The 11,054-nt window shown below is 29.5% G+C and overlaps 2 protein-coding genes across 2 annotated transcripts; both read right to left on the bottom strand.

The window, feature by feature from the left end:
- Nucleotides 1–5,500: 5,500 nt before the first annotated feature.
- Nucleotides 5,501–6,751, bottom strand: LOC100804226 (uncharacterized). The gene is made up of 2 exons (NM_001256078.1): nucleotides 6,597–6,751; nucleotides 5,501–6,048 (listed from the first exon to the last, which is right to left on the bottom strand). Exons 1-2 carry the CDS (start codon nucleotides 6,685–6,687, stop codon nucleotides 5,744–5,746), a joined length of 396 nt encoding a protein of 131 aa, NP_001243007.1. The 5' UTR covers nucleotides 6,688–6,751; the 3' UTR covers nucleotides 5,501–5,743.
- Nucleotides 6,752–9,322: 2,571 nt separating this feature from the next.
- On the bottom strand, nucleotides 9,323–10,736 carry LOC100860051 (uncharacterized). Its single transcript, NM_001256079.3, has 2 exons — nucleotides 10,600–10,736; nucleotides 9,323–9,863 (listed from the first exon to the last, which is right to left on the bottom strand). The coding sequence occupies exons 1-2, from the start codon at nucleotides 10,688–10,690 to the stop codon at nucleotides 9,568–9,570; spliced, it is 387 nt and encodes a 128-aa protein (NP_001243008.3). The 5' UTR covers nucleotides 10,691–10,736; the 3' UTR covers nucleotides 9,323–9,567.
- Between the last annotated feature and the right edge of the window lie 318 nt (nucleotides 10,737–11,054).

Raw genomic sequence — 11,054 nt, 5'->3', positions numbered from 1 at the left:
ATTAGTCTCTATTAAAATATTTCTCTACACACTTTTAATGAGTTCCATCCTCCTAACTATCTTTAAGGTTGAACCCAATACCTTGATTATAAAATAAACTTAATTATACTCAGAATAATAACATCGTTTTAGCGATAAAAGTATATCTAAGTTAATAAAAAATCATAACACATGTTTATAACAAAAAAACATTAGTAATATCTTTTCATACATTTATTATATTTTAATTTTTTAACTAGAGTTTTAAAAATATTTATTAGTATTCTCTTATTTCTATATACTCACGAGAGTATAAGGCAAAATATATATCGCTCAGCCTCTTGAAAATCCCTGGCTGTCACCTCTGAGCAGATGAAAAGGAACATGGCCAGTGGAATAATGAGTAATGCTATCTTCGTCTTGGAACCCATCTTTCAGTAGTAAACTACAACAAATCTACTCAAATAAGATGTATTTGGCAATGAAGGATGAGAAAATTAGAGGAAATGTATATAGTCTATATATAGGAGGGGAGGAGGGAATAGTTGGGACCTTTCCCTTAATTGGCGCCTATAGTGTCCTAACTCAGTCTTAGATATGGCAACAACGGGGCTAGGCAGGGATGATGGATATTGCTTGCAGAGTCCTTCGGCCTAACTCTCCAACATATACTTATACCCATTTCAAATATAAACTAAAATTTATTATCTCATTCTCGTACTATCGGATACTCGATATTCCTTTTCGTCCTATCCTCAATTTAGATTTATAAAAAAAAGGTTTTTCTAAAAAAAATATTAAAAATCTGATTTTAAAAAAATTAATTGTTACATATTTATTTTTAACTACTTGTATTTATAATCATCAAAAAAAGAATATTAAATTATGTAAAAATTATAAAAAAAAAAATTAACAAATAATTAATAAAATTTTAATAATTTCATCATAGTGACGAATACGGGAATGAGTATGAGACGGATCGTGACATCCCCGTCCCCAATTTAAAAAGTCGAGTAATGCTAGAACCTGAATTCATATTCGATCAACTTAGATATTTCCATTCAAAATCCAAAAATATTAGAGCTGATATCCAAAAATACTGATTTCATTGTCATGCCTACTCAGTCTTTTGTGACCGACTTGTTCTTGATCTGCAGCTCAATTTCCTTCTCCATTTTCAATGGTAAAAGATTGTAGGATGTGAAATTGAAGCACTGCAATTATTGTACGTGACTATATATATATAAGTGACCACGTGTATATGCTATGTAATGAAAAGTAGAGAAGTAGACGCCTACGGCTATTTAATTTGATATCATAATATTATTTTAATTACCATAAAGAATAAAAAAAAACTTAAAGCACAAAGTAGATTGATCTCTTTAATGTTTTTGTATCATTTTCTAATTAAAATTAGAATTTTATTTTAGTAACGTACTAAGCTAGTCATTAATACAACTTTTTATAAGATGGATTATCAAGATAAAATTTCAACTCTAATTAAAATAACCGGAAAAAATGCATTAAAAACTATAAATTTTGCTCTAATTTAACCTATAGGTACGTCAAATACTGCAATTAATTACAACCGCTGAATGGGTACGTAGAAGCAAATGTTAAGGAAAACAAAAAAAGAAAACACTAAGTCAATTAATTTTAAACGTTACAATTTATTTTGTTCAAAGGTTGTTTTTTCACTCCTCCATTGTGATTCCTCTTGAATTTTTTTATGCAGTATATACTATATAACCTTAAAATTAATTTTTAGAGCAGTAACTTTAATTTTATTTCATGATTTGTGTATAGTAACTTTTTAACATGAAACCGTGGTTATGAATCATGAATATTATAGGTAAATTATTTTTTACATAAAATTTTTCACAATCTTAATCAAGATTAACCAGTAAATATTTTTTATTAATTTATATAAAGTCCAGTACGGGAAATACTTATGTCGGGTCTTTCATCCACCATTTAATTTGTACTCTCAATAGAAGTCCTACCTCCGCCATTTTGAAGTTTTTTTTTTAAGAAAAAAGAAGAAAGAAAAAGTCAAGAACACAACTACACAAGTTTTATTTATCGTAGAAAATTGTGGCTGAGTTACCCTGTTTGCCAAGGTAGCGGTGCTAACCTCAAATGACATTATATGTGGCTGTTAATTAATTTTCTTGATGGTTGCTAAAAGATTTTTGTCCATAGACTTATGGCCCATCCTCCACGGCTTTGCCAACGATGTATCTCTTTTAATTAAAAAAATTTGCTGTTATTAAAGTTTGTTTTTTACGAAAAATATTTAAAAAATATATTTCTTTTAAAGAAAAGGATCTTCAAAACTAAATTTTATATTCGGGAATATATTTCCTATAGAAATGTGCTACATCTAATTAAGTATGCAAAATTAACATAACTTTAAAATATTTGTTTTACCTTTTTAATAAATAAATAAATAAATAATAAAGACAACCTAGTCATTACAAGAAAAACTCGTTCAAGCGACTGAATTTTACGATCATGAAGAATCCGTCGCAACTGGAGACCGTATTAGCGACCGGATTTCTTTCTCAAAAGAAGTTAACATATCGGCCGCTAATTTGTTAGTAAAAATATTTTTAATATAAAAAATTAAATAAATCTGAAAGCAAATATAGTTGTGATACTTTGCGACCGATTTTATCAGTAGCTAATGATATTATCAATAATATTTGTGTAAAGTCTATAAAAAATCAATTTAACAAATACAAAATTGGAGATTTTAATATTATAAATATAAATAATAATATGTTAAATAAAAAATTATTTTACTATATTTTCTAATATTATAAATTTTTACATTTTTATTTAAAAAGAAAAAGAACATAATTGCGTGATGGTGTTCACCACCAAGATACAAAAATGTGGTGCGAGAGTGAGAAAGATAAGGCGATGTTCTCTTTTGTTGCTGCTTGTCATTTCTGTTTAGAGTCTTAATATTTATAAAATTGTTAGGAGTCTGAATTGACAAGAAAGTTAGTTTCATCATGTATTATGATCGTGTTGGAAACCCTATATTTTGGATTGTGTTTTACGTCGAATCCTATCGGCTATCGGCTAGGATGACATTCTTTATGTTGAGCTCAGGTTAAGTGTTGATGTCAGAGTAACCCTGGAACAGGTAGTATAAATTATATGTCTATGTTGTAAAGCATCGCATGAATTTTACAGAGTATTTCAATTTTTATTGCTTGCACAAGGTACAATGCAGTGTGTGCAGCTATATGACTCCTACGATTTTTATAACAAATGAAGATAATATATACAAACTACACATCAACGTTTAAAGATCATTGCAAGAACATTTAAATAGAAAATTTTATTTTTCATTTTTCTTTTGTGAAAGTCATTGGCTAAAATATATTTTTGATCCCTATAATATTTTCTTAGTAATTTTAGTCTTCTTACTCTAAAATCAAGATATTTATTTTCTCAATCTGTCAAAATTACAATTAATACTAACATTTATTTTGCAAAAAAGGATTTCAATTAATAACGCAATATAAAAATAGTAAAAATAAAATGAAAACTTCAAAAAAGGGAGTAGAATACGTTAATGTTATTGTTGCATGAATAAGCTTTTATTTTAGCGATTAATTCACACTATTAATCTATTTTATTAACAAACTAAGAAAAAGGATAATAAAACATAATAGCCACAAAAGATTAATAAGAAAAACAAAATAATAAAAAAATATTTGTTTTTCAGTTCAGAAGAAGAAGAAAAATTATCAAACTCAAATTATTAAAAACAAGTGGGGTCCATCAACCGAAATATGAACGACAAGAAATCAAAGTTCTGGGCCGAGCCCAATGTGAAAAAGCATCTAGTACACAATATAAGCAAAATAGACCTTTGCTTCCTGTACCTCTACTTTTTCTATCTGCATCCCCAAATTTTTAATATATCCAAATTAGCCTTCTTTATTATAAATTGCTCTCTCACTTTATTTCTCCTCACACCCACTCTCTATTTCTCTGTCGGTCTCCTTCCTTTTGTCTTCCTCCAATAGATGACGAAGCTATGGTTAAAGTGAGCTAGTAAGGGTGTTTTTCTCCTATGAGGTATAAGGAGGGTTGAATGGTCAAGGAAAAAGAAAATAGAAGAAAGATCATGAATTCAATCTCTTCCGTTAACAAAAATTAACATTTTAACAATTTAATATTTTTTGATAAAATAAGTTTTTTTTTCTGTTTATATTTATGGCTGTAAATAATAAAAAAAACATCTAGTCCAGTGTATTAGATGTTCAAGAATTATGTTAGCATAGATCCAAATCGAGTAATCTCAAATGTATGTTGTATTTCATATTACTCAACCTATAATTATGCTAACATAAGTTCCAAAGTGTAGATCTAGAAGTGAACCAACATAATTATGATTGAGTTTTATGGATTACTCAATAAAAAATTATGTTATATCATTTCCCAATCAACAATTTCAAAATTAAGATAACATAATTTTAGATTGAGTAATCCGTAATAAAACTTGGTTGATCTAGAAATGATGTAACATAATTCAAATTGAGTAATCCAAAATGTATGTTGTGTTTTGAAATACTTAATCTCAATTAAAAAAATTAGAAGGACACTAAAATAAATTTTCTCATTTTAAGGAGTAGAAATGTATTTAATCCAAAAAATTATTAATATAAAAATAAGGAGTTATAACCAAGGTTTTCTTTTTCTTTTCTTTTTTTTAAAAAAAAAGCATTGGAAAAACTCTTTAATAAATGAAAATGTCTTCAAAATCAAATATTGGAATTATTGACTCGTAAGAAAGATATTAGCATCTTACATCAGTCGTAAAACAATTACTTCCGGTTAAATGTGCAAAGTTATGATAATTTATAAATATTGGTTTTATTCCTTAAAAAAAGCAAGAAAAAGCTTTTAAGTATTTTTTTTATCACTTTCATCTTGCAAATATGATGTTTTTCACTTTTAAATCCTCTAAGTATTTTTTTTCATTATTTTAAGTTTTAAATATTCCTTGTTTAGAACTTAACAACAATCTCATTCTAAAACAATATTGATATTATTGATAACATGAATTCCTCATGTATGACAAAAGTTAAAACTGTAAAAACTAGTAATCTGACTCGACCTAGCTTAACCTATTGGTCTTAGCATGAAAAGTGGATCGGCCTAGCTTGACCATGGTGTATTAAAAAATAATTTAGAAAACTTTCCCATTATTATAAATTTACTAGCTTACAAACTTTTTCCGTATTTTAATTTTTTAGAAATAAAAAAATATTTCATAAAACACAATTCAAACTGCCCCTATATCTCAGTGATTTGGTTTTGCTAAGGATTGTCAAGCTAGGAAGGCTCCTATATATAGACTAAAGGTTAATATGTACACGTTTGGGTAAGGATTAGCCATGCAAGATGTTATTCAGAGTTTATTATCCATATTTTACTTAGGGTTTAATTACGATTTAGGTTCCCTTGTGCTCTACTTTCTGAATAAATAATAATAGAATTTGTACAATAGATGATATTCACCAATTTATTTTAATTTTCTCTTAAACTCATCACACAGGCACGAAGACGTGTATTATTATACATTCAACAACACTCTTAATTTCTACTTGCGAAATATCTCTAGTGGTATGAAAGATCATGGACTCATGCATGATGAGAATCCATGCCTCTCCAGTCACAAGCTGTTTTATTTCATGAAATTAAAATATCAAAAGTACTAATTAAGTAGAACTGCATCGTCTTAATCGTGAGTCTTATCTTGAGTTTGTGCAGCAACAGCTTCGCCAGCGTTATAGCAGCACCTTCTGCAACCTCCGTTGTATGTCCGGCCACCGCAACAGCCATGCCTACAGTATCCACCACCACGGCCAGGGTAGCCGCCACCATGACCAGGGTGGCCACCACCATGACCAGGATAGCCACCACCACCGCCATGGCCAGGATAACCGCCACCGCCATGGCCAGGATAACCGCCACCGCCATGACCTGGGTAACCCCCTCCATAGCTTCCACCGGGATATTTGGCATCATCCACTCCATTTGCCTCTTTAACAACCACAAAACACAGTTAGTGAACCATTTATCTTAGAAAAAGTTTTTTTTTTTGGATATGGGTGGAAAAGTTATAGTTAGTGAACCATTGATCTCAAGTAATTATTATGTATGTACCATTAATATTTTTTCAATTTATAAAAAAATAAAATCAAATTCAATTATTTATAATGTAAAAATTGTCTCAGATGACTATTGGGGCCTGAGGGATGAAAAAGAAAAAAAAGAATATAATTAGAAACTTCTTTTTTTGTAAACATTTTTTTAATTTTTTTTATAAACTTTTTAAATTTAAATATTTTATTAACAAATATTTCAGGGATATTAATATAGAAACCAATGAGTATTTTTTTAATAAAACATTGCAGTGAAAGTACTATAGAAATTACAACAAAAGTATATCGTAGCCTTCTTTTACATTTTATTTTATTTTTCTAATTCTTTAACAACTTTAAAGAGAATTGTTAATTAGTATGTTTTATTGTAAAAGAATCATAAGAATATAATTAACTAGAGACATTATAAAATGACGTATAGCTTACCCTCTTTTGTATTCGTGGATGCCACCTCAGAGGAGACCAAAAGGAGCATGAGGGAAAGGCCTAGGATCAGTAACGCCATCTTCAAACCCATCTTTCAGTATAAACTACAAGGAATGTATTCAAATGAGATATGCTTGGTAATGAAGGATGAGTAGAACATCAATGGGGAAGTATCTCTATATATAGGAGAGGAGGAGAGAGAAGCAGAACCTTTCTGTTAAGTTGGTAGTTGGTATGTATTAATTCAATCTTATCTAAAGAATTAATAAGAACTTCCTTCTCCATTGTGAATGGTAAAAGATTGTAGGCTATGAAATTGAAGCAGAGCAATTATTGTACGTCTATCAACCTGCAATGTATATCAACTTGCTATGTACTGAAAAACTGAAGTAAAGACGACGCCTGCTGCAGCCTGCTAGTCGATATCATAATTTTATTATATCTTGCATAAAGTATAAAATATTATAAACTGTATGCCCAACACTTAATTCAACCGATGCATGCATCGGTTAATAAAAGACTATTTTTTATTATAAACTGTATGTCCAACACTTAATTCAACCCATGCATGCATCGGTTAATAAAAGACTATTTTTTTTATGTTAACCTGTGATATTAACTTCAAGTTTGAGTAAAATATAATTAAAAACTTCGTATATAATAGTTCTAATCGACTCCAACATGAATACAGTCAGTAAAAAAAACGCAACACTAATTACACGTTGCAGCATGTTAATTTGCTTCAGTGGCTGTTTTTTCACATTCTTAGTCGTAATTCCTCTTGGCAAAAAAATAATATTGACTCCCTATTTTTTTTAATTCTTAATTTTATTCCTTTATTTTTAAAGAGAATTTACTTCTCTAACTTTTAAAATCAATTTTTAATCCAATTTTACAAATAAATGCCTTGATCCCATGTGACATAACTTAACTGCAGGTATTGAGGTATACAACCATTAATGTGAACGGTGCAGTAGGTGGATGCCAAAAATAATAATGTATTTCTTTTGACTTATAATTTTAATTAAGTGTTTTGATAAATTAATTTAAATTCAACTGCATAATTAAAATCTAGTTTATATACAAAACATAAATATTTTATTATCAAATATATTTTTTTCTGAATTTCACACACACACACACGATAACACACACACACATGATAACACACACACATATGATATTTAATAATTTTTATTAAAGATAAATATATATCATTATTGATAAATACAAAAATTAATAGTATGAAATGAAAAAAAAATGTTTAATTACATATTTATATAAATAATATATAAATATTTATGCTCAAGTCTACTTATCTTTCATAATTTGGTCATTTTAAAATATGTTTTATAAATAATAATGATTAAAAATAAGGTATTTTATGAATAATAATTAAAAACTGGATTTTTATTATTATATATAGCACGCACGAAGAGGTAAAGCAAGTAGATTTGTTTGATTTTGTGAATTTTATTATCAGCAATCAGATGTATCAAACGGTCCAGGAAGTTGTTGTCGATAGGCTGGCAATATGCTAGAGAGAATCCGAACACCTCCTAATGTGATAAATATGATATGTGAGGGACAAATGTAGAGAGAAATAGAAAGAAAAATGGGATAAAAATGGATTGCAAGGGACTGAAAGAGATGAACATCATTACTCTCAAGGTTGTATTAATAGGATTTAAACACCGCGAGAAAATTAAACATAACCCACAAAACTAATTTATTAAGTGTGAAAGTCTTAAGGTGGATTAAGTATCACATTAAATAATTTATTTAATTTAATGTGGGATTTTTAACATTGTTACTCTTTTAAGAATAACATTTATTATGATTTTCATCACTCTATCAACTTGCCAATTTGGTATTCATGAGTTTCTACCTTAGTCCAGCTTATAGAAAGCATTTTCCTAATATAAGCCTATACGAAAAACATAAATTAGAACTTAAAATATATGCGAAGAGTCCAAGTCAAAAGACTAGTCCATTGAATGGAAGAATATCTCAACTTAACCAACGTCCACAACAACTTTCATTATATTTACATTGATCATGTGATAACCCTTTTACCTTTATTAGCTTCACTCACTTATGAGTATTTAATCTGCACATTAATCCAACTTGTAGGTAGTCTTTTTTTAACTAAACTCTCAATGAAATATAATGGCTCAAGACGGACTAAGAACATAGATCATTGGATTAAACTATAACTTTCAGAAAAGCACTTTCTAAAAGTTTTTTGTCTTTCTATCAATGCTCCTCCTTGAAAATGGTTTGTAATAACCATTTTTTTTTATTTCTTTTCTGGCGTACTTAATAGATTTTGTTAGCACCAAATCATTACAATTTTTTGTATTTTTATTTTAATAATTAAAATTATTTTATTAAACACAAGTCAAAGAGTCCCTATATATATCTCAATGATTTGGTTTTGCTCAAGATTGTCAAGCTAAGAGGCTGCTATAGAGACTAAAGATTTATATATATATATATATATATATACAAGCTTTGGTTAGGATTAAGTTGTAATTCGTGTAGCTAGCCATGATATTATTCAAAGTTTATTAGCCATATATTTTAATTGGAGTAAATTAAAGCGGCATTGACCCTTGTTCAATCAAGCTTTAAGTTTCTGGGTTCTTTGCTTGGAATAAATAGATGGCTATATATAATTAAGGGTCATCTATAAGTATATGATAATTATAAATTAAAAGACCAATTAGAAATAAAAATCACGATATTTAAGACAAATTAGAATTTCTACAATAGATGATGTTCATCACTTTAATTTGCTCTTAAACTGATCACACATGCACGTACAAATTAAAGGCGTATTACACATTAGACACTATTTCTACATTCGAAATAGATCTAGTGGTAAGAAAGATCACGGGGAATCCATGCCTCTCGTGACACGAGATTTTATTCATGAAACATCTTAAGCATTACGTAGAACTGCATTGTCTCAATTGTGAGTCTTATCCTGAGTTTGTGCAGCAACAGCTTCACCGGCGTAGTAGCAGCACCTTCTACAACCTCCATTGTATGTCCGGCCACCGCAACAGCCATAGCGACAATACCCTCCTCCACGGCCTGGATAGCCGCCACCACGACCAGGGTAACCACCACCGCGACCTGGATAGCCACCACCACGACCAGGGTAGCCACCACCACGGCCAGGATAGCCACCACCGCCATTGCCTGGGTAACCCCCACCATAGCCTCCACCAGGATATTTGGCATCTTCAACTCCATTTGTCACTTTAATAACAACAAATCCGAGTTATTATAATTAGTAAACCATTTACCATTCAACAATGATTTTTGTGAATGTTGAAATTATTACACGATGTCAAACCATCACGTATTTAATTTGGGTCGCGATTAATTTATATGTGATACATAACTAACTGTTTAATTTCTTATTTTTTTTAATAAAACTCAATTATGTATGTGTTAATTACATGAAAATTCTGTTGTTTAGAATCATCATAATCCCGGATCAAGTAATATATATAGTTTTCCTGTTGAATGTATATACTTTATGAGGGAAGAAAAAGAAATTGAAGTGATAAGTATAATTGGTGGTTGGAAGAAAAAGAAATATAAAGATAGAAAAAGATATAAGGTGAACAGAAAAATTGAAGTGAGAGTTTTAGATGATAACAAAATATACACTCCATTGAAAAAATATACAAAATACCGAAAGAGGAGTCTATTATGATCGAATAAATAAGATTAGAAAGCTCTTGTTTCGTAACATTTTTATTTATTTAAAGGTTACAACAGTAATATATATATTTTAGGGATGTTAGTATAGAAATTAATAAGTGTTATTTTTATAAAACAATGCAGTGAGAGAACATATTGTTGCATTCTATAATATTTTTTACTCTTTAACGAGAGTGTTTTTAAAGACATTAATATTTACTAGTATTTTATCTTTAAAATTTTCATAAAAGTACAAGGCAATTAAAATGATGTATAGGTTACGTACCCTCTTTTGAATTCGCGGATGCCACCTCTGAGGAGACCAAAAGGAACATGGCCAGCAGGCCTAGGATCAGTATTGCCATTTTCAAACCCATCTTTCAATAGTAAACTATAAATGAGATATGTTTGGAAATGAAGGATGAGAAAACAAGTGGGAAATATATCCTCTATATATAGGAGGAGAGGAAAGAGAAATAGGGACTTTTCTCTTACTAGTAAGTTGGTAGTTGGCGCAGTAACGTGTATATATTAATTCAGTCTATCTAAAGAGTTAATAACCGAAGAGTTCTTCTTGATCTCCAGCTCAATTTCCTTCACCATTTTGAATGGTAGTAAAAGATTGTTGTTGGTTCTGAAAGTGAAGCAGGGCAATTATTGACATGCATGCATCAACCTGCTATATACTATCAACTTGCTGTGTACTGAAAAGTGGTGAAACAAAGACGCCTGCTTCTAGCT

Source organism: Glycine max, chromosome 14, assembly GCF_000004515.6.
Source record: "Glycine max cultivar Williams 82 chromosome 14, Glycine_max_v4.0, whole genome shotgun sequence".
Classification (NCBI taxonomy): Eukaryota; Viridiplantae; Streptophyta; class Magnoliopsida; order Fabales; family Fabaceae; genus Glycine; species Glycine max.
This window is presented reverse-complemented; position numbering and strand designations above follow the sequence as displayed.